Genomic DNA, 24,374 nt, shown 5'->3' on the forward strand with positions numbered 1-24,374 from the left:
GTCCAATGGATTTTTTTTTACTATGCGTATTACTATAGCCCCATTTTAAATTGGAATACATTATTTTTGTAGCAGGAGCCTTAAAATCCCTTCTCACCCCTCTCTCAAACCTTCTCTCCCCATTCATAACCCAACTCTCCCCGCGAAACCTACTCACCCCGTTTTACGGTACCTATAATTTTCATATCCAAGCAATGTTGAAATTAAGTACTTTTCTTTTTTAGCAAGTTGTATGAAGTTTTAAGTCAAGTGGATTTTGATGTTGGTTGCTGAAATTACTTTTCTTGTATTCTCATAATAGGTACCTACTCGTATACCCTTATACAAAGATACCTATCAGATCTCCATACAAACTTTCAACTCCTTTCTCACCACTTTGGGGGATGATTTTCAAAAATGCTTGAATTAGTTTTCATGTTTTTTTAATTTAATACCCTTTTTTTGCAAAAAGTTCAAGTTCCTAGCTAAAAATTAAATTTACACCCCAAGACGAACTTTCAACCCCTATTTCACCCCCTTAGGGATTGAATTTCCAAAAACGTTGCAATTACTTTCTTTTTGTAATCGGCTATTATGTCTTTCTAAGAAGTTTCAAAGCATTTGTAATGGATTCAAACTTTAAACCCTATTTTAACCCTGTTAGGGGATGAATTTTACAAATCGCTGAAATTACTTTTATTGTCTTCTAATAATATTCCCAAATACAAAGATTAAAATCCAGCGCTCGAAAAAATGTATGAATCCATACAAACTTTCAACCCCTTTTTCACCACCTTAGGGGATGAATTTTCAAAAACTCTGAAATTAGTTTTCTTGTATTTTAATTTGAAACGTTTTTACAAAGTTTCAAGTTCCTTGCTTAAAATAATATTTACTCCCGCAGAAGAACTTTCATCCCCTTTTTAACCCCCTTAAGGGTTGAAATTCCAAAAACGATGCAATTTTTTTTTGTAATCGGCTATTATGCCTCTCTAAGAAATTACAAAACCATTTGTGATGGATTCAAACTTTCAACCCCTTTTTAACCCTGTTAGGGGATGAAATTTACAAAACGCTGAAATTACTTCTCCTGTCTTCTAATAATATCCCTAAATACAAAGATTCAAGTCCCACACTCGAAAAAATGTTTGATATCCATACAAACTTTCAACCCCTTTTTCACCACCTTAGGGGATGAATTTTCAAAAACGCTGAAATTAGTTTTCTTGTATTTTAATAATATATCATTTAACTAAGTTTCAAATTCCTAACTCAAAATAAAACTTTAACCCCATACAAACTTTCATCCCCTTTTTAACCCTGTTAGGGGATGAATTTTACAAAACGGTGAAATTACTTTTATTGTCTTCTAATAATATCCCCAAATACAAAGATTCAAGTCCCGCGCTCGAAAAAAAATTTGATATCCATACAAATTTTCAACCCCTTTTTCACCACCTTGAGGGATGAATTTTCAAAAACTCTGAAATTAGTTTTCTTGTATTTGAATTTGATACTTTTTTACAAAGTTTCAAGTTCCTAGCTTAAAATAAAATTTGCACCCGAAGACGAACTTTCATCCCCTTTTTAACCCCCTTAGGGGTTGAATTTCCAAAAACTTTGCAATCACTTTTTTTTGTAATCAGCTATTATGCCTTTTTAAGAAGTTTCAAAGCATTTGTAATGGATTAAAATTTTCAACCCCCTTTTAACCCTGTTAGGGGATGAATTTTACAAAACGCTGAAATTACTTTTCCTGTCTTCTAATAATATCCCTAAATACAAAGATTCAAGTCCACCACTTGAAATTTTTTTTGATATCCATACAAACTTTCAACCCCTTTTTCACCACCTTAGGGGATGAATTTTCAAAAACGCTGAAATTAGTTTTCTTGTATTTTAATAATATATCTTTTTACGAAGTTTCAAATTCCTAGCTTAAAAAAAAACTTTAACCCCATACAAACTTTCACCCCCTTTTTAACCCCCTTAGGGGTTGAATTTCTCTAAATCGCTTCTTATCTCTTGTACACTTTATAAATGCAATCTGGTGTGCAAATTTCAACTTTCTGGCTTTAGTAGTTTCGGCTGTGCGTTGATGAATCAGTCAGTCAGTCAGTCAGGACACTTGCATTTATATATATAGATAGATAGATTATTATAATGCGCTTATCTAGAATTCTAGGTAACCACAATTACTAACAGTAGGTCGGTACTAAATTTTGTTATTGATTGTAGTGTAACAAATGTAAATCTAAGGTAAAAACCGGGCAAGTGCGAGTCGGACTCGCGTACGAAGGGTTCCGTACCATAATGCAAAAAAAAAACAAAAAAAAAAGCAAAAAAAAACGGTCACCCATCCAAGTACTGACCACTCCCGACGTTGCTTAACTTTGGTCAAAAATCACGTTTGTTGTATGGGAGCCCCATGTAAATCTTTATTTTATTCTGTTTTTAGTATTTGTTGTTATAGCGGCAACAGAAATACATCATCTGTGAAAATTTCAACTGTGTAGCTATCACGGTTCGCGAGATACAGCCTGGTGACAGACGGACGGACGGACGGACGGACGGACGGACAGCGAAGTCTTAGTAATAGGGTCCCGTTTTACCCTTTGGGTACGGAACCCTAATAATAGGGTCCCGTTTTACCCTTTGGGTACGGAACCCTAAAAACGTGTCCCGAGTTATAGTTCGTTTTTTTTAGCATTAGAATAGGGTTGCCATAAGTGTGGGGGCTCAGACCGGGACATTTAAAGAAAACCGGCCAAGTGCGAGTCGGACTCGCCTTCCAAGGGTTCCGTACATTACACAATTTTCAACAATGTATATTTTGATGTGAAACTTGAGTGAAATGTTTAAAAAAGACCCGTAAAGGACGATCAAAAACTAAGTAAGTAATAAGTCCAACGCACGCTTGACTGCATATTTCTAATAGGTTTTTCTGTCATCTATAGGTAAGGAACTATTTAGTTTTTCTTTTTAAGTTTAGTAGTTTCGGAGATAAAGAGGGGAAGTGGTCATTTTTTGTCTCTCTCTCTCTCTTCAATCGGTCCCTCATTGCTGAGGATCGTGACTCCGTTTGATTCCGTCAACTAGTTGTCTCCATCGGTCCCGTTCTGTAGCTTGGTGGAGTGCGTCGCTGACAGGTATTTTTAGTTCCTCCGCTATTTGGTCCGACCATCGTTTGGGACTTCTACCCCTAGGCCTTTTTCCGTCTATTTTACCGGTCACGATAAGGCGTTCCAAATTGCTGGTATCCCTGCGTGCATTTTTTGTCTATTTACTTAAATTACTTCTAAACTATTAATCTTAAAATTATTAATAAAATATATTTGAGATTCCCACAGCTCTATCACTTGATATATAACACCATATAGTTTGCAAAACTTTGTTTATTAACTGTCTCATTTACCCCCCAATAAGTGCCCCCTATGTTTAAAATTCATTTTATTTACGTTACATGTCCGTCTTCGGGTTATAGATTGACATAATATATGTGTACCAAATTTCAACTTAACTGTCACAAATAATGTAGGTACCTAAATGAAAACGAAATTTTTTCGAGATAATAGTAGGTAGATTTTTAGGATTTCGTACTTCAAAAGGAAAAAAACGGAGCCCATATAGGATCACTTTGTTGACCGTCCGGCCGTCTGTCTGTCTCAATGCCCCCTACTAAATAACTATGATTTATAAACCGGGACAATTTGCTTATGAGCCGGGACACCGGGACATCATGCTTCAAACCAGGACATGTCCCGGCGTACCGGGACGTATGGCAACCCTATAATCATTAGAAAGAACTCCACAGAAGCAAGCGTGCAGTTTTTATCAGGCTCTTTAATTGTTAATAATTATTGAATTATCTAATGAAGCACGGTCAATACATATAATTTACTTCAAAATTACCACTAAAAGTGCCGGATTTGGAACCACAAGCTTACTTCTGCGAAGTTCTTTCTAATGCTAAAAAAAACGAACTATAGGGGTCATCCATTAATTACATCACACGTTTAGGGGGAGGGCATATAGTGACAAGGGCGAGAGGCAGTCACAATGTTTGTGACGTCACTTTAGCTTCATCAGTAACAGTAAATTTATTTCAACTATTTTATTTACTGAATAGTTAAAAAACATTTTTTGAAATGATAATCGTTTTTATTATGTACTTTAATTTTCTTTCATAATCAGTTTTGGGTTAAATAATAATACTAATAATTTAAAAAAATTTTTGAGTAAAAATTAATAATACTTAAGTGTAACAAGGAAGGCCGAGGGGTCAAAAAAACCTTGAAATTCGTATGACGTAATTAATGGATGACCCCTTATGACACTGATACGAATTCTCACGTCGCTCCGGCGTATGAGTGTGACAGTGATGCGCGATGGCGATGTTCCGCTTGCACACCGAGCGGGGTGCAAAACCGCATCAAAATTCCAATGTAAAGACCGCCTTACAGTTGAATTAGATGGCGCTAATCGGCGCTATATGTTTGTGGTGGGTTTGTCGAACAACTGCTTTGACAACCATACATTATACATCATAATGTATGGGGCCGTAGATCGCCGTCTACTTCAGCGGTCTCCTTTTTTAACCTCTTCTTTTATGAATTACCTAGCTTTTTACAGTACAAACATGCAAATTAAAAATATAAACTTAACTAAATTAACAAAATATTATTGATTCGCCAATTTAAATTCATATATAATTATTTCGGTAAAACCAGTCCAGGCGGTATCAGTCGCTAGTCGCTACCACCATTGACATTTGATTACGCAGGCGTCTATGACGTAACCTTACGTTAAAGGCCTGTGCACACCGGCTGCGTGTGCGTGACGTGTACGTGCGCGTGCGGCTTTGTAATATACAGATCCTTATGAGAGATGGCACACCGCTTGCGTGACGTGCGCGTGTGCGGCTCCAACATTTTAGCGCACGCACGTGCACGTCACGCACACGCAAGCCGGTGTGCACAAGCCTTAAATATTGACAATGTGTATCCGTATGCCGCTCCGGTGTGTGAGTGGGACAACGCTATTCACGTCCAGCTCGCACACCTTGTAAAACTGCATCACAATACTGAACCGTTTGGAAGTAAACGGGAATAAATAAAGTCGAAAAAGGGTTCTTCTTTTTATATTACTGACCACTTTAGATGCTCCCAGGTCCTTGTGGTTCAAAAACTGCCGGTTCTAACACTATACTATCCGCAAGCAATAATTAAAGATGACTCACACTGGACCGGGCTGTGCCCGGGTCGAGGCGTCCAATATGTTATTTTCTATGACGGCTGATGGGTGATCACGTGGTGCTTTCCATAGAAAAGGAAGCGCCGGAAGCTCCGGCCCGGCCCAGCCCGGTCTAGCGTGAGTAATGCTTAAGATCGGGAACGTAAACTTCTCATTCACACTTACTTTGCATACCCGGTCGAAGCAAGAGTGAAAGAGTTAGTAATATGATCTCGGTTATCAATTTCGTTTGCGGATAGTATAGCTTTTAATATGAGAGCCACAAAGACGGTTTTGCCTTGTAGCTCCGGGCCGCAAGATGAATTTGCTTAAAGGTGACGTTAGAATGGCAAGGTTATGTATTTATTTAGAAATTTAATTCAGGCAACAAGGCCCATATTACAAATACCTTACAGACTAACATACATATGTATTTTATAAACTTAAAAGTAAACACTATTTAGTCGTTTATACTGTATAGAATGGGGCTAACTTATAAAAGCCCTATTAGAAGATTCAGAACTTAGGAATATACTGTGCTGAGCTGAGATTCATAAAGCGCATGATTTCTACAGCGGTTGGTTCTCTTCAAACTTTTGTCGACTAGAACTTAGTAGTAACATCAGTAGGGGTAGGGGCGTCTTCAGCGGGTTGCTCCTTAGCCCGGGCCCTCCGGGGCGCGAGCGCGGCCTTGAGCAGCGCGGCCACCGGCGACTCCACCGTCACGTACAGCAGCGCGCCTGTGCCGAACGACAGGAACACTGTCGCTGCCAGGATTGTTATCTGTGGAAAATCAGAAATTAGCATTCATCATCATCATCATCTCAGCCATAAGACGTCCACTGCTGAACATAGGCCTCCCCCTTTTATGGGGGGGTGAATGCCATAATCGCCACGCTTGGCAGGCAGGTTGGCGATCGCAGTCGAGTACACCGAATTTGAGGGACGCTGCTGCCCGTCCACGGTCTTGGACGTAGTTTAAGGACATACCCGGGTCCAAATTAGCATTGCGGAGGCGAATTTTATGGCGAAATATCATTCATCTAGTTATTGCAATTAAATTTTATTATTATTATTTATTTAGTTGAAATTTACCAGTCCCTTTTCGGTGAAGGAAAACATCGTGAGTCAAAAGGACTAACTAACTAATCCCAATAAGACCTAGTTTACCCAGTGGGTTGGAAGTTCAGATGGCAGCCGCTTTCGTAAAAACTAGTGCCTACGCCAATTCTTGGGATTAGTTGTCAAGCGGACCCCAAGGCTCCCATGAGCCGTGTTTAAATGCGAGGAAGATGAGCATTGCGGACGCGGTATCACAGATGATTCTAAATTTGAAACTTCAAGGTCGTTTTGGTTGGAAGATTTAGACTTCTGGGACTCGAGGGCCGCTGCTGTAATTCACTTACGAAATATGGAGGATATTTAAACACTTCACATGCCTTCCTTTCGGTCTTTCTAACCTGCCATCCGAACTATATAATTATGTAGGTATTTAGGATCCTAAAAAATCCTAGTTATTGCAATCAGACTCTTAAATATTAAACGCGGTTACACCTTTACCTATTAGGATACTGAATTTAGTAAGGCATGTGAAGTTTTAGTGAGTGAATTGAATTAGCAGTGGTAGCTTTTGCTGTGGAGTGCGGGCTGTGCTGTGCTATGGACCCGATCCGCACATATCTCGCGTCTTGTAATCTTGTTCCATATTTTTTGTTCCCCGACAAAGAAGCGAGAACTCTGTAGACGTTTCGCCTCTCTTTCTCTTCTTCGCAAGGATCGAGTGATAAAACTAATGGCGCCGTCACACTTGGTCATGCTTGCAAATATTGTCAGCCACCTGAAAATGTCGTACTTAGTATACGGCGACCGTCCCGGGGAACGGCCCAGTGCTCAGTGTGGAAACTAAAACTATACGCCTGCGAAATATGCAAAGAATACGCACCACATTGTAGTCGGTCATGTAGGCGGGCAGACGGGCTGCGCCCACGAGCGCGCGCTGGAACATGGAGTGTACAAGGAAGCCGGCGTACGCCACACGACTCGTCCACGTGAACCCGCGCCACTCGAGGAGGTAACGGACCACGCCTGCAAACCAGATAATTAAGATTATACCTAACTAATGATCTCAGGGGATGTCAACAGAAGACCAAGGGACGAGTTTCAGTTATTCTTATGGATTAGAAGGTGAATTTTCATATAAATATATTGATAGTTTACTGTATACCACAAACTTGGCAGGGAACTCAGTCCACCGCCGGAGCATCTCTGAAGGTCAGTTTCATACGTAACCGTAGATCGCCTTATGAGCCGGTTAACCATGATTTTAGTAGACTAGAGACATGATTATTCTATTATGAAGGCTTACATTCAGCAGTATAGATGGTAGCAATCAATCAATCAATCAATAATTTATTTTGTCATTGTCGTGCCATCTATACCCATCTAAGTATAATACACTTGCCTGAATCCAATCGGGTATAGACGCGCTTGGGCGACAAAATATCATAAGATGAGTACACATAACACCATGCTACATGAGAGTAGGAGAAGGGGTCACCTACGACCACGCTGTTACATGTACAAGTACATTTACTTCCGAGTTGGCATCGCACGTTTCGTATCAATATGAGAGTGCAGGCTACTGGCCTTATCCAGAGTGACTCTCCCGTCCTGTACGATCGGTCGCCTCCAGACTAGGTACTACCGTCTAGTACCCTGGTGTCCTACACACCACCTGGACGAGGGGGCGTTGCCCCCTCGGGATCCTCCATATGCCTGCCCCCTAGATCCGGCCCTTATACTCCAACTCATAACCGACCGTACTACATGCGTTATTGCCTGTGTGCTTCCGATACACACTCCGGAAAGCCCCGCCCGGGCTTCCCAGTCCAATATCGAGATTGGACTATGTCTTAGTGAAACTACTTTAACCAAGGACCGTTGGTTAACCCCTTGTTCCACTCCCATGTAGCTAGGATGTCGATTATACAAGCATAAATATGTGTGTAAACACTCACCGGGGCAGGCTCCCGTTACCGCGTGGAGGCGCACCATGCACCATGTACCGACTCAGTACACCCAGCGCCGTCCTATGCCTCCTGCATGTACCTTCATTTTTCCTCTAATGGCGCCATCGTGCTTTTTCCCGCCATCGGAACTGTCAACTGTCAGTGACTGGCAGTGTTGCCACATGACAAAGTAGTCCTGGTTGATACCACTTACCAATACCGCTTGGCGCGACAGTCATCATAGGTGTAAATACATTAGTACAGGTGATAGGGTGTTTTTTCAATGCAGCAGCTATGATGTACCTTACGGCTTACGATATTTAAAATATAACTAAGTAATACAATTATTACCGTCAATATTAAAGATAGAGCGGATAATCATCACGTCTATCACGAAAACGCATAGCTGTTAACGCATGATGCTCACGCTGACTTACTTTTAACCTTAAAAATGGCGCTGATGATCAGCACCACGATGCAAAGCTGGAAGATGGGCTTGTGGACGGAGGCGTAGAGTACTCGCACGAAGGTGGACGGCTCGAAGTTGTCCATGTAGAAGATGCCACCGGACAGGATGATGCTCACAGCGACAGGGAGCACCAGCCATATGAGCCACGCGTACTTCTAGAAGATGTCAAGTAAACCGGTTATGGCGGTTATTATGTTGACGGAACTTGATTTCCAACTTATGTGGCGAATACGTGCAAGTTATATGTTATATGTATTTCGTCAACCAGGCATACCACACCCACAGTCTAGTGACTGCTGCGAGGAACCCAAGCACTAGACTTGTTGAACTTCTATTTTCAGTTTGAAGCTTAAGATTTGACTTAGCATTTAGTGATGTTAGTTGGGAACTTGAGATAGGGCTCCTAGGATCGGTGAGCGGATAGAGTCGAGTAACCTGTAGTCGTTCAGAGACAGCCTTCTCGTTGTTGAGCCAGTGGTAAGCGAGCAGGCCACCGGCGATGCCCAGCACGTACGTCGACAGGTTGGTGTGGCCGCGCACGAAGATTATCTGGAACTCCCTGTTGTACCGGAAATAGGTGCGGAGTGATCTGAAAATTTGATCAATGTAAATTATTATCTTCTTAGGGCCAGTTGCACCAACCACATTTGACACACTGATCATTCTGATCAACGTCAGCCGGCGCGCCCCAGCGCTTTACTATGAAACTTTCCATACATAAAAATTTAGCGAACTCTTTAACGATACGAACAGTTTGGTGCAACCGACCCTTAGTGTTCTCCTAATTTTTATTTCACGTCTCACGAAGAGAACATGGGATCCTGTCAAAAATTTGGGACAGACTTTTTTTTAATGACTACATACAGATCACACCCTCCAAACTCCAACCTAACAAACAAACTGAGTACCTATTGTGCCCCGGTTGACGGTAAAAAATAACTTCTCTTCTCCCTCGCGTTATTCCGGCATTTTGCCACGGCTCATGAGAGATGACGGTAAAAAATAACAACAAGAAATATTTGATCCACCCAAGAAAATACTGTGTCATATCCTCGGAAACAAAGGTCTTTGGGTATAATGAACTCACTCAGGAGAGTTGTGCACGACAGCGCCCGGATCCTGAAAGTATATGTGTGCAGCGGAGATGACCAAACGACGATAAATATATGTTTACATTTTTCGCCTGTTACAAGACAGTAAGGTGAAAAGCTGTAAACATGTCTTTGACGTCAACTGGCCAGCGAGACGGCCAGCAGCCCGTCCAGCGCCAGGAGCTGCGTGTGCCGCTACAGCGGACAGTCATGACACAGGTTACACGGGTATGACTCACTCAGGAGAGTTGTGTACAACAGCGCCCAGGTCCTGGAAGTAGGTGTGCGCGGCGGGGATGGCGACCGAGACGGCCATCAGAACACCCAGCGCCAGCATCTGCGTCCGCGGCTTCCGGCACACGATGCAGACTAGTAGACCTAGCCCGAACAGCTGCGTGTCCGCTGACAGGTACCTGTTACATTCATATTTTTTTACTCTTCATTTCGCCTACGTCTACGGAAATAGTCTTGTAACCCTTAGACGCATAATGATTGGATTAAAAAATTATTAGGAATCATGGATTATGTACACTAAAATTATGGCAAGCGAAATTTTGATTCAAGAAAATCACATAATAGATTAATAATCATACTTCTACTGCAAGCATAAGTAATGCGGCTCGTCGCCCAGGTGCCGCACCAGTTTTGTAGTTAGGCCCGTTTACATAGGTACATAGAACGGTCCGAGGAGCAATATATTAACTTACCACTAAATCGCGTAAAAACTTACCAAGACTGAGGAAAGCAAGGCATGTCCTCCCACAAATAATTATGGATGTAGAGCAGGTGAGCCCACCAGTGTTTGTGGCAGGCGTCTGACTCACTGGTCACCACCAGCTCCCACTGGGGCCCGTCGCCCAGGTGCCGCATCAGGGTCATCACGGTGAACATAATCAGCGCGTAGGTCGGGGTTAGTCTGAAAGGAAATTGAGCAGCTGGTTTAAAGTAAGTGCTAAAAAGGCTAAATCAAACTATAATAAAACAAGGTAAATTACTCTGGGTTGGCCGGAAGGCGGGGTGAGTTTGTTGGTTGGAAATGCAAACTGGTTAAATTTTATTACCGGTTTTGACTGTAAAATATTTATAACCAGTCATTTCGGTTCTATAATCATAATCATACTCATAATAATCATTTATTCATTGCATCCATGATATTTTAGTTTCGGTTAGAACTGATTGGCATTCCCTATTTTTGGGGTAGGGCAGAATTCGGGAATACTATCTACTCACACCATACCGCTCACTGCTAAGTCTTGCTTGATACATTAACGACATGAGCTGTCATCGGAGAGAAGTGTGTGTTTTATGGTGCCATAATATGTCTGTCAGTCATCTCACAAGCGACTAGTGACTACCTACCTCAGCCACCGCAAGATCATTCCTTTGGGCCACTCCCATAAGCTAACGCGGTGTTTCTCCGCGTGCAGCTCGAAGTTGAACGCCAGCAGGAAACCCGACATCACGAAGAACGTGTACGTCACCAGCGTGCCGTTGAGCAGGATGTACTTGGTGGGATCATTGAACATCTGGAACAGGGATGTTGCGGATGCAGATTTTTTGACATCCGCGAATGCGGATGCGGATATTTCAAGGCGCGGATGCGGATGTCAAGATTAGGTAGGTACTATATAAATAAAACGTCAAATATTACATTTTTATAATCAAACACGAAAGGTTTAGTATTTGAGCAATAATAATATAGGTCCGTTATATTTAATAAACACTTGGCCGACTTTTCTGGATCTAGACGATCTCGTTATAGGTAATGACGAAATTACCTAGCACTTACGCCGCCGCTAAGACGTTCCTATACCGCGACTTGTTCGACATCCGCATCTGGATGTTGAAAATAATGCGGATGCGGATGCGAATATTCGCAACATCTCTTGATCTGGAATCCACAAAGTAAGTAGGTACCTATACGATACAGTATTTTTAGATCAATCCATCAAACTCGTAAGTTTAAATTAATTACATATATTATACTTATGTACACTTGTACAGTGCACATGACGCATCTTCTGGATGAGATTAGCTCAGCGCCGGGACAAGTGCCCTACTAGAAGAGAGGCTTATGCTGGGCCTAATGCTGTGGGCAGTGGGCGATAAAGGGCTGATATGATGATGATGGTGCATCGGGTAAAAACCGGCAATGGTTGCAGATCCATTTATTTCAGCATGTGCGTATGAATACATTAATTCATAATGTGTCCATGGAATTTTGCAGCTATTTAGGTGAGTTTCTATAGGTATACTTACGTTTTCGACGAAGTATGGATTCTTGATGTAAAAAACAATAAGCACTAACACGCAGTGCGAAAAGAAGACGCAGACCATCGTCAGGGATCTGTCGACAAATAGGTATTTGGGTTACGATATTTTTTTTACTCGTCGACTTTAATGGTCGAATTATGATTATGACTTCGTCTACCAAATTATTATTGCATGATTTTCAGTGTAACAATGAATTTGACCAATCACGTGTCGTCTCGCTGCGGTCAAGAGGACAAAACCAAACGATAGAACAAAAGACATCAACGAGTTTACATTTTTCAAGTAGGTAGATAGTTTTGTTACATTATTTAGGTCGTATCTTACTTAGGAACGATGTGGACTGCAAAAATGTATACCTTAATCCGTTGATGATCTTGAGCCGGTTGAGCCTGGGCTCGGGCCCAACTCCACTGGGAGCTATCAGCTTACGCCAGTTACGCCGGAGAGAGAACGCCAGTAAGTACGGATTCCCTAAAACCAACAAGTAATTGGATTAAAGACAACTAGCAAACGCAGGCTTGCGAGTCACATGCTGTTTCTCTCAATTTAAAAAATCCTTAAGGTCTATTATGTGGCGAAGACCGTCTATCAGGTAAGACCGTCCACAAGTTCTTTCGTCGCTTCTAACTCTTGCGTTTCTACTTCCACACATACTCCACTTACAGAAGGTCGGGAGGGCAGAAGAAGATAATAAGCTCTTCCATGCTGATTGTGTTGATCTGAGCGAAGTACCTACATCCTACGTATTCAAATACGAGTGTTTGCCCTATGACGGGCTTGCCAACCAAAAATACTATTAACTATATACCGGTCTTCTCCAACATACCTTCATTCTCTATAGATCCAACCAGTAGATCCAAGATGGATCTAGTGAGAATTTTTTTATTCGCTAGATCCAACTTCGGGTCGATGGATGGTAACAATAGTTATTTGTACAACAAGAGATCAAAGTTTAATATTTCTTCGAGTGCTTATTTTGAGTCCCGTGCAAGCGAAAGATTCTATAATAATAATTTAGAATCTTGAGCGTAGTAAGGGATTCAAAAGCGCACGAGATGTAAATAACTTTGATCTCGTGTAGTACAGTCACCACACGGGAATGTTGAGCCACTTACCACTGTTCGCAACTTGGTCGAATAATCCAAGTCGGGGTCCGAACTCTTACCAGTCTCGTATCACGACTTCGGCCGAACTCTGCTGACCAATGGGGCGGTCGTTGCTACAGTTACGTAAAACCAAATACGGTTAGCCAATGACCGCCCGTGTTTTCTTCGGAAGGTGGCGTTACTATGGTTACGTAATAACAAAAATATTTAACCAATGATTGATAGCGATTTTTCCGGAAGCTGACGTTACTATGGTTACATGACACCATCCGCTTTAGTCCTAGAAACGTCTATTTGACTGCTAAGCTGCTATGTAGAAATACAAATCGGGGTCCGAACTCTTACGAGACTGGTATCACGACTTCGGCCGAACTCTGCTGACCAATGGGGCGGTTGTTGCTACAGTTACGTAAAACCAAATATTTGATTTTTTTACTAGATTTAGATAGCTACTTTTCCGCAATTAATGTTACAGCGAAAAAAAAATTGACAATACTCATTGTCAGATATTTTTTCAAAGTTAGTATTTGAGTCAGAAACTATCAAGTCTCTATTAAACATTTCTATAGCTACTGACAGATTATAGGATTATATGTAGACTATCAAAGGTTATCTACCATATTTCCACAAAGGTTACATAAGTATTCAATTAACGTCAACTAGGAGCTGTGACACATTTAATGATAGTAAAGACAGCAATAGCATTTGTCTCTCTCAATGAAAAAATAATTTGAAATTGCCTGATAACATGGATATTTATATAAATATCTCGACTTGAAAAAAGATCTCGCATATTAATGTCAGTTAAATCATGGCATCCAATTTGAAAAAAATATTAGTAGATTACTAAACGGTTTTAGACGAATTCATGAAGAACTCTCGTTATCCAGTTTCCGCTAGGAACAACGACATCTAGCGTCTGATTCAAACGAGTAACTTCAAAATTTAATGGCCGTTGGCTAATCCTTTTCGTAGACGAAGGAATTTTTATTACGTCAACTAGTTTTGACATAGTGAAATTTTGACGCAACAAAGCAACCAAGATATCATCGGGTAACATCGGTCATATCGCGATCGTGCCTACTAACGAAAAATACCGAACCCATTATATTACACGACTAAATTGCGTCCATTGCCAAGTGGCTCAACATTCCCATGTGGTGACTGTACACAAAACTTTTCACCCTAAGCAGTGAGAACATACCTAGAGGGACAGAGATAATAGAACCCAAGTATATCGAACTTGTATTAGACCCCGCATGTTGAAATGACATTTGACTATAAACTCACTCAGTGAGCAAAATGCGATTTTGCTCACTGAGTGAGACAAAATGACTCAAATGAGCAAAATCGCATTTTGCTCACTGTTTTTAAGAAGCAAAGTACCCTTGTTCGAGCTGCTGAGGTGAAAAATGATAAGTAGGTATGTATTAGTACCTGCCGCATCTCCACTGATAATGTCGTAAGAAGTCCCGACTGCGTTCAGTATGATCAGGACCAAATATACACCCGCCATGATGTAATCTCCAGTGCTGAAACTCCTCTTGTCGCCGTGTCTCTTGCAGTATAAGACTTCGGTTAACCTGGAAATTATGGGCTTGGAATGGTTAAAAAGAGAGAGAGAACAATTGAGCCTTGGCATTACTGCACTTCAAATCAGGTAGTGCAGTAACGCTAAGAGACTATAGAGCAAAGAATTTAATACTCAATATAGAGCTCATTTGAGTCAGATTTGTGAAAAATGTGTAATTTTTTCGACGGCGAATTAGAGTTGTAGAGAATTTTAAGGGGGAAATTTAAAGGGCTTCTTATGGTGGGATCGGCACCACTTTTCAGCCTGGCATCATCGAGTTTCTTAAATTGTAAGAACAACCACTACATGGATCAGAATTCAAACTACGGTCTCACAATACCTTAATATGCATACGACACAGTTAGAGATCCTCGTCTCTAAGGCTATTTTTTTTAAACCATATTTTTATTACAGTTAATTGACTTATTCGATATTAAAGTATACCATATGTACATATAATATATGTAATACATATATAAAATTGTTTCAGTAGGTAGTTATTAACAAAGATGAAACCACATACTTACAGGTATAATTACAAAGATAGTACAATGGTGACCCTGACATCTGTAATAACCGTAATAACATGTGTTATTATCATTGAATAGGTAGGTACTAATCTTATTTGACCCTAGAAGATTACAGGATCAGAGATTCTAAACCTTTTCTGTGAAGACGACATCAAACCACTTCGACTTCGATACAAATCTTCATAAGTATAATAAGTATTTTCACTCGAATATGCAAGAGCGACAGAGGCAGGTATAGAAATTGTGAATTTCGTTTTTCGCGGTACGTCCTCTGACATCGAGCGATGGTTGTTGACCTCTGTCATGAAAACTTTTTTATTTGTTTGTATTTACAAATTATGATGTGAATGTCGGTGAAAATATTTCTGGATTAATATTTATTAGGCATATGCCTGTTTGCCAGCACCGACGTAGTATAAAAAAATGGAAAAATTCACTGTCTCAGGCGAGACTCGAACTTGCGACTCTGGATCACTAGCCCATCGCCATATGCCAACTGAGCTACCATCAAGACTTTGCTCAAGGACAATCCTATCTAATCCTTAAGGCCGAGCCACACCGGCTTGCGTGTGCGTGCGCTAAAATGTTGGAGCCGCACACGCACACGTCACGCAAGCGGTGTGCCATCTCTCATAAGGATCTGTATACTACAACGCCGCACGCGCACGTGCACGTCACGCACACGCAGCCGGTGTGCACAGGCGTTTAACCCTATCCTAATCCTATCTGGAATGGAGTATATAAGTAGTTACCTGGCGTTTAGCTTGTATCCTTTCCACAAGGAATCGTCAACACACTCCTCAAGGATGGATCTCAGGTCCGCTTCGTTCTCTACACTTCTGTTCTTCACGAAATCCTTGCAAGATTTTCGGATGCACAAAGCTCGGTGTACTTTCGTGTGATTGTAATGTTTTCTTGTATTTTTTGAGTATTCCTGTATGGGTTGAAAAAAGTTACCACAGTTACAAGATTTATGACACGATGGCCAAAAAATAAGTGCATTCCAGTTGCCAGGTTGGCATACCACTCCCCCTCTGGTGTGACGTCACATTTTTTCAAAATTTTCAACGAAATCGGCAAATCGAATTAAGTAGGTTATTTACCTATTATTACACGACTGCCCAAACAAAATGAGTATATTGTTTTCAGCGTTCATATTTGTATGTATACAGGGTGATTCCGGGGTCGTGGAGCAAGCGATCAAGGCATGATACACAAGCCCATACTGAACAACTTTTACTATGGGACCAACTCCGAAATCGCGAAAAAAAAATTGGTAGTTTCATACATAGTATTTTTATACATAGTAGTTTCATACATTTCGGCCGATCACTGTATTATGCCTTGATCGCTGGCTTTACTATGGGACCAAATCCGAAATCGCGAAAAAAAACTGGCCTTCCCATAGAACACGACAACATGTGATCGGCCGAAATGTATGAAACTACCAATTTTTTTTTTCGCGATTTCGGAGTTGGTCCCATAGTAAAAGTTGTTCAGTATGGGCTTGTGTATCATGCCTTGATCGCTTGCTCCACGACCCCGGAATCACCCTGTATATTTAGTAATAATTTATCAAAATAAAAATAAATAAATATTAGATAAAACATTCAGAAAGAAAATTAAACAAATAAAATTGATTATGGTTTCAAAAACTTGTTATTTAACTGTATGTACCTACAGCGAATTAAATAAGTTAAAGTGACGTCACAAAGTTTGTGTTTCTCCCCTCCCCCTGTCACAACATGTCACATTTTGTTGTAAATATGTATAGCTAGCGACGGGGTAGGACGACTAAGGGCGGCGGGGAAGGTGCGCCCGGCAGGCGTACGGCGCCCGCACCTTCCCAGCCACCCTTAGGGTCAGTTGCACCAAACTGTTCGTATCGTTAAAGAGTTCGCTAAACTTTGATGTATGGAAAGTTTCATAGTAAAGCGCCGGGGCGCGCCGGCTGACGTTGATCAGTCTGTCAAATGTGGTTGGTGCAACTGGCACTTAGTCGTCCTACCCCGTCGCCCCCGTATCGCGCAGGCGAGGACTCATTTAAGTGGTCGGTCTATACCTGTATCATCAGCATGAGGTCGGAGGGTTCCTTGGAGTAGAGGTCAGCGTCGACGAGACAGTAGGTCCCGCCCGGCTCCATCACACAAGTGTCGTAGTCGTCCATCTGGTACAGATCTGGCATTTTGCTGTACTCGGTCACTGAAATCAAGGATTTGCATGCACTGAAATGAAGGAGCGCGAAGCCGAAACTCAATGAGTTAGTCTACACTAAGGTTGCAGTCTTTTGCACCAACTTTGGCGCTCCGGCAGTAGCAGTACCTACTAGCAGTAGAAGTTGGCTGAACGCTTAGCGTAAAACTACCTATGTAATGTGCAGTCATCACACGGGATTGTTATGCCATTTAGGGTTCTCGCTGAATTGGAAATTCTATTGCGTAAGTATTGAACAAACAATTTAGCTAGGACCCTAAATGGCGCATCTATCGCGGAGCGTCATGTCTGGTCATGGTACACTAGATAGATGTCCTTTCGAAAATTCGACGAAATGACAAGGGTCGGTATACTAACCGGGGCAGCAGGGACGACGACACGGTGGCATGGTCTGCGAACCCGTGGCGTCCCCCAATAACGGTAACGCGGGCAACGCCGCAGGGGATGTTAGTGGGTATTCTCTTCCCCGGGAGGAGCGAGTCCCACATACCATCCCCTCCCCTTTGGAGGTGAGATGCCTAAATGCATTTACCCCTGCGTCAAAAAAAAAGGTCAAAGAGCGCTATCCCTGCCTCTGTTCCATGGGAAACAGGCAACTAAAGACAGCACCCACCAAGTTGGTATACTTTGTCAGAAAACTCACAATTTAAGTAATGAATGACAGCTGAAGACTGGTGCACCAGAAACAACAGCAGCAGCCACTTCATCTTGTCTTATTCACTATCATTAACACTATTCTAAAAACGTTCGGCGCCCGCGCCGATCTCTTCACTAATAAGAGAATAATGTAAGGATACATGTAGGTATTGTATGGTTATTTTACTTTGCAAGACAAGTAGTTAATTATTTGATTAGCATATATTGTAAGTATGTGTGTACAAAAAATACAAATCAAATTTTAACCTTCGCGCTCACACAGTAACATCGATATTTGCAAATCAAAATTATTCTACAAACGTTCTACTCAAAGAATTTCAACCATGGCAGGCAATAGGCATCACGTAAGTATATCAGAAATAATCAATTGTGAATCCCACTTTCAGGTGAAGGTTCCTTCGATAGATTTTTTCGTCGTTCGAATTATTCTATTTTAGCAAGGCCTTTGGCCTTTGACAATTGATCATCGTTGATAGTGAGCTAGTAGTAGTTATAGCCTATGAACACTTCCTTGTTAACAGGCCCAGATTTAGAGACCTCTAGAGCTCTAATTGGCACATGCGTTATGGCATTAAAAATTCATCCCTTCTCCATCTCATAACCTGCTAGATTGCCTGGGCCCAGGCGGACATCCGGCCCTGCTGCTTAAGTCCAATAGCAAAATTTTTATGTAATTTGGGGTTGAGACTTGTGGGATCCTATCAGGGGGCCGATTTTTTAAATTCGAGCACTCGATTTCGTGTATTTCGTTAAATGATATCTTCACTACTAGGCGTTTAAATGCTACTAATAGAATTGAAATCGAGTGGTCAATACCACTAGATTCCAAATTTCGAGTGACGAAATCGAGCGATCGAATTTCAAAAATCGTCCTAACGCTCTTTAAAGAGACAGCTGAAGTCGGGCCTTCATCTATTCGTCTACCTATTAGTCTTAGTCTCTGCCTGGGCGATAGATGGAATAGCGTTTCGTAAATGGAAGGAACCCTAAAAAAATATGTCTCCTTCCTTGATCTTTCTATCCCTTTTGTTAAGTATGTACTTTAAGACCTTGATGCTTGTCAACAATCGACTACATAGGTACCTATTTACAATTATTAAGGCACAGCTTAAAATATAGGCAATTTATAATATGGATTTTGTTTAAAAAACTAATTGATCTAACCTACCCTAAGACGATGATGATCTAAAGGCCCCAGTACACAATGGGCCATCGCCGGCCATTCCAAGGGACGCATTTATGCGTTAGAGGGAGCAAGTGATATTGCTATCTCATTCTACCGCATGGCTGCGTCCCTTGTAGTGGCCGGCAATGGCCCATTGTGTACTGGGGCCTTTAGGATTTTTTTTAAATAATTTCAGGAGGTAGAGTCTGTTCGGAAAGAGAAGAGTCGTGGAATGTATGGGGCCCAATACATTATACACTATTAGTAGGTAGGTTAGTATAGTATCGCTACTATACAATACTCTATTAGTAGGTAGGTTAGTATATTAGCGCTACCATACCGACCTTTTTCAAATTAGGGGGGGGGGTCTGGACATCGGATGACGGTAGCATGAAGTAGGAGGAAATGGGGTCATTTGAAGCATGATTTTTGGATGATTATAGGGGGGGGGGGTCAAAAATCGATGACGTAATTTATGGACAGCCCCTTAGTCATAAAACTGAAACCGCTAACTTTTCAGGATTTTCCTAAGGTTATTCTATAGATAGGTTAGGTTAGGTTAGGTTTGTCTTATGGGAATCCTGAAAATTTACGCGTATCTGAGAAAAACCAATTATGATATGACTAACGAAAATTCGGACAAACAATACATTATGACTTAAAACTATTTGGGAACCAATAAAGACCCTACCCCTACTAACCTACATACTAATAGAGTATTTACCTATAATTATGTATTGGGCCCCATATACCTACAGGGTGTTACTGACCATCGGGCTTTAAATCCAGGGCTCGATTCTACTCGCTAAACTGAGCTACTTTTATTATAGCACCAACCCCGAAATCCCGAAAAAAAATTTTACGTTTTCATACATTGTGTCTGATCGGATGTCGAAGTTTTCTATGGAAAAGCCAAAAAAAATTTCCCGATTTTAGGGTTGGTCCCATAGTAAAAGAAGCTCAGTTTAGCGAGTAAAATCAATCCCTGGAATTAAAGCTCCATGGTCAGACACATACTGTACATTCCACGACTCTTCTCTTTCCGAACAGACTCTACCTCCTCAAATTATTTAAAAATCCTCGATCACCATTGTCTTCTTCGCTTTGTCACGGCTTCTCGTGGGAGTCTAGGGCCCGCTTGGCAACTAATCCCAAGAATTGGCGTAGGCACTAGTTTTTAGGAAAACGACTGCCATGCCATCTGATGTTCCAATCCAGAGGGGAAACTAGGCCTTTTTAAGTCCGCAGCAAGCTCGGTTCTCCATACAAACGTAGTTACGCTCTCATTTTAAAACGACTAAAGTCAGACCGTAAAAAGCCTGCAGCGATTTTGATAGCCCACGCAGTGCAAGTGTCATTTTAAACGTCAAACTTCTATCAAATTATAACGTATAAATAACACTTACGCTGCGTGGGCTATCAAATCCGCTGCAGACTTTTATTGGTGCGACTATAGCTAGTTTGCTCTGAAACGTTTTACTTGCAATAGGATAACTTAGACATTAGGGACATATAGATGGTCTAGCAAATCTGGTCAGTAGAAAAAGGCGCGAAATTCATATTTTCTATGGGATGATCTCCTTTCGCGCCTACTTTTTTCAAATTTGCCGCCTTTTTCTACTGACAAGATCTGCTTGACCCAGTACTTACCTATATCTTCTGTTATATAAGTCCATCAGTAGTATCTACTAACTAACGCAGGAAACAAGCAAATTAATAATACTTAAAAACTTACTCTTAACTAAACATGAAACAAAATATTATTTTGCTTCGCTGATTAAGAATTCATAATTAATTTGGTAAAACCTGTATACTACTTGCTTCCGCCATTGACCTATAACATCGCTTGCGCAAGCGTCTGTGACGTGACGCCCCACTTGCATTATCCTACTAACTCGGGGTTAACCGGCTAAACCGTTAACCCAGTGTCAAATTATACTGGTAACCATGGTAAACTCCAGTGGCCTATTTTATAAAGCTACAAGTTACAATTTACAAGCGGAAGTCTCTTTCAAACCCTATGTGTTAGAACGAGACTTCCGCTTGTAAATTGTAACTTGTAGCTTTATAAAATAGGCCTCAGGTTTAACCGGTATACCCCGGGTTAGTGAATGGTGCAAGTGGCCCTGGCGGTTAATACCGAGGGCCTACCGCGAACACCAAAGGGAGTATTACTGCAATGTTCTGCCGCCAGAGTGCAGCACTATACTGCAAAACGTAATTCAAGACCAAAAAAAGTAAGAAATGTTGCCACTTTTTTACTAGCGCGTCTTGTATTTATGTACAAATAAGTAAATAAAAGTACTTTTTTAAATAGTAGGAGTAAAATTACTAATGAATAAATTATCTTAGCGTGATTATTTATCAAAATGAATTTACTATCTTACAAACAAATTATTGCAATGGCAACATTTTCTTACTTTTTTTGGTCTTGAATTACGTTTTGCAGTATAATTTGTAGTAAACTATAGAGCAACTTATACATACTAGGCCTTAAACAGTTGTTTGACAAGTTTTCAGTATGACATTGATGCACCAAGGCGGTTGGTTTACAGGTGGCCTACCGCGAAACGAGAAATACGAAATTTCTTTATCTGCCTCTCTATCGATGGACTAAGCCAGAGTGATAGAGAGGCACACAACACATCAAATTTTCGATTGTCGTGTTTCACGGTAGGCCATGTGATTTAACCTAGTGACGCATGATGTGTCATTGATGACGTCAATGAGGTTTGTTTACTGCATGTGCTAGTGGCGCCACCTACGCAGAGCTTTGCCTAATATTCCCTATTGCGGGTATCTTTCTCTTTTACTCCAATTAAGGCGTAACTAGAGACACGGACTTGCACGGGACCAAATATAGAGTGTGCGTGAAGAGGGCGCCACCTTTGCGCAAGTGTAGTCTCTGAGTCTCATAAAACGTAGTGATTATTATATTATTATCTCTGGTGCAGTGCAACTGCGCCAGGGGTGCGAAGCTCCTGACTTCGGCCCATGGACTTATAAGATGGACTGCACTGTCACTTTTTTTGCCATACTAAATTGAACTTTATCACCGAGCTAGAAAGACGTTCGTACCAGACTAGAGAAAACGGTCCACTTGAGATAGCAAAGGTGGGTCGCGGTGTCTCACTCGCACGTGTTGCCAATGTTAAAAATATACCATTGTGGTAGTATTTATATCAATATACTACTCAAATTAAATAACTTCTTATATTATTTGAATGCTATATTCAGAGTAAGGTTCTGATATCTTTTAAGAAATTTGTAAATAAGAATGATGTCAATATTATTACCTGATTTAACCAAGCATGTGGACAATAAAAATAAAAACTTTTATTTTGGTGTGGTAGACATTGTAGAAACTTTGAATGTTAATGGGTATCCCTATCGTCATGACATGTTATCAAAACACGTGATTGCAAAATTTCCTAAAAATGGTGAATAAATGTTGCGTTAAAGGTTGTGGGAGTGAAAGAATTTCTAATTGTGGAATATTGTTTCACCAGGAAGCCACAATTATTACATTTTGCGATAAAAATACAAGACAACATTGTCAAACTCATTAGGGTGACTATGATGTCGGCACGATGAGAATCAGTGTTACACAATTTTTATTAGGTACTTAAGTAAGTTTATATAATTAGGTATGTATTTATTTCGGCATGTTTAAATTGGTGAAATGAGAGCCAATACAGAATAAATAATTGCCAAAATTGAAATCCAAAGTCCTTAAACATTACAGACACATTTATGCATTGTTATAATAATAATAAACACATGTTGCTCCTGGTCGTCTTCGCGACGGCAGTTTCAGGGGCCCATCTAGTCAGCGGCGAGTCACCGCCTGCCTCGATGACGGTGTTAACATTGTTATGGCAGGTGTCCGGACCTCTTTTACAATAGCGCAGTCTCATTGTCCACCCAAACATCAATCCATAGACCGGAATACTGTTCTCTTTTTCTACAATAGTCCCAATGCCTGCTGCGACCGGTTCATGGGTGTCTATTGTTGCGCCTGTGAACGGGTTCCAGCAGGCGTTCTACATGACATTAAAGCTCTCCAAAGGGCCTCTACGTGTTGGATCTGTATCCCCACGCAAGCCTATCAAAAGACCGGGATTTATAGGCCCGTGAAATCCAGAAAGGAAACACATAAATAATAAAAGAAAAATAGAACTTTATCGTAATTTACTGACTTTTGGGACGATACCAGAAACGTTACTGGGAATTTACCCTCTTTGGAAAATTTACTAAGAACGGCACATCACTAATTTCTTTACATTTCACGACTCTTCTCTTTTCGCACAGGTGGCCTAGCACCGTGAACACCGAAGTTCGCAAATTACGGCCATCTTTCTCTTTTACTCCTATAAAAGAGTAATTACAGTAATAGAGAACGATGCTCGCAATTTGCAAACTTCGATGTCTATGGTCCAGTGACAAGCGTCCTAGTTAAAAACGATAGCAAGCGGGCGTAGTGGACCCACGCGACCCTCAGGCAGTTACGAATTTGCCCTAAGACCGAGTTGGCCCGGGCCTAGGGCGGCCAGATATTTTGGGCGGCTGTCTATATGATGGGTGCTGAGAAAGGGGGGGCGGCTAGAGCTTGCTATGTAGGGCTTGGGGCCTAAGGCGGCAAAGACTGTATGTAATTCCTCCACTGTCCTGAGAGCCGACCCCGTTGCGTCTTTGTCGCACTTGTAAATTCGTACGTAAGTGTGACAGAGAGGCAACACGTCGAACATGGTTCACAGTAGACCCTCTGGTTCTGTCAGCATATTTGTCTCTCTATCTCTCTCACTCATACCTGTGTTCTTGACAGACGTTACGGCGGACCACCTTCCTGACGATCGACCATGTTCGTGGTCCAGTACCTACGCCTACTAGTAACAGCTTTTCTTCTTCACTTGGTCCCTCAATACTGAGGATCGTGACATCATATCCTTCTGTTGAAGACCAGGTTCCTCCATAGGGTTCTCTTCCTCGCCAAGCGCATGGCCTCGTGCAGTTTTAATTGCATAGGTGCCGTAATGTGAACACACCATTTAGAACAACTAAATTAAGTACCTAAGG

The 24,374-nt window shown here is 41.3% G+C and overlaps 1 protein-coding gene across 1 annotated transcript; it reads right to left on the bottom strand.

Moving 5' to 3' along the window:
• Window positions 1–5,814: 5,814 nt before the first annotated feature.
• LOC134672270 (nose resistant to fluoxetine protein 6-like) lies at window positions 5,815–18,211 on the bottom strand. The gene is made up of 13 exons (XM_063530167.1): window positions 18,120–18,211; window positions 17,325–17,464; window positions 16,015–16,196; window positions 14,597–14,742; window positions 12,410–12,524; window positions 12,039–12,126; window positions 11,139–11,305; window positions 10,510–10,695; window positions 10,019–10,192; window positions 9,124–9,277; window positions 8,657–8,843; window positions 7,154–7,296; window positions 5,815–5,994 (listed from the first exon to the last, which is right to left on the bottom strand). Exons 1-13 carry the CDS (start codon window positions 18,181–18,183, stop codon window positions 5,815–5,817), a joined length of 1,926 nt encoding a protein of 641 aa, XP_063386237.1. The 5' UTR covers window positions 18,184–18,211.
• Between the last annotated feature and the right edge of the window lie 6,163 nt (window positions 18,212–24,374).

Source organism: Cydia fagiglandana, chromosome 16 (genome assembly GCF_963556715.1).
Source record: "Cydia fagiglandana chromosome 16, ilCydFagi1.1, whole genome shotgun sequence".
Taxonomy (NCBI): Eukaryota; Metazoa; Arthropoda; class Insecta; order Lepidoptera; family Tortricidae; genus Cydia; species Cydia fagiglandana.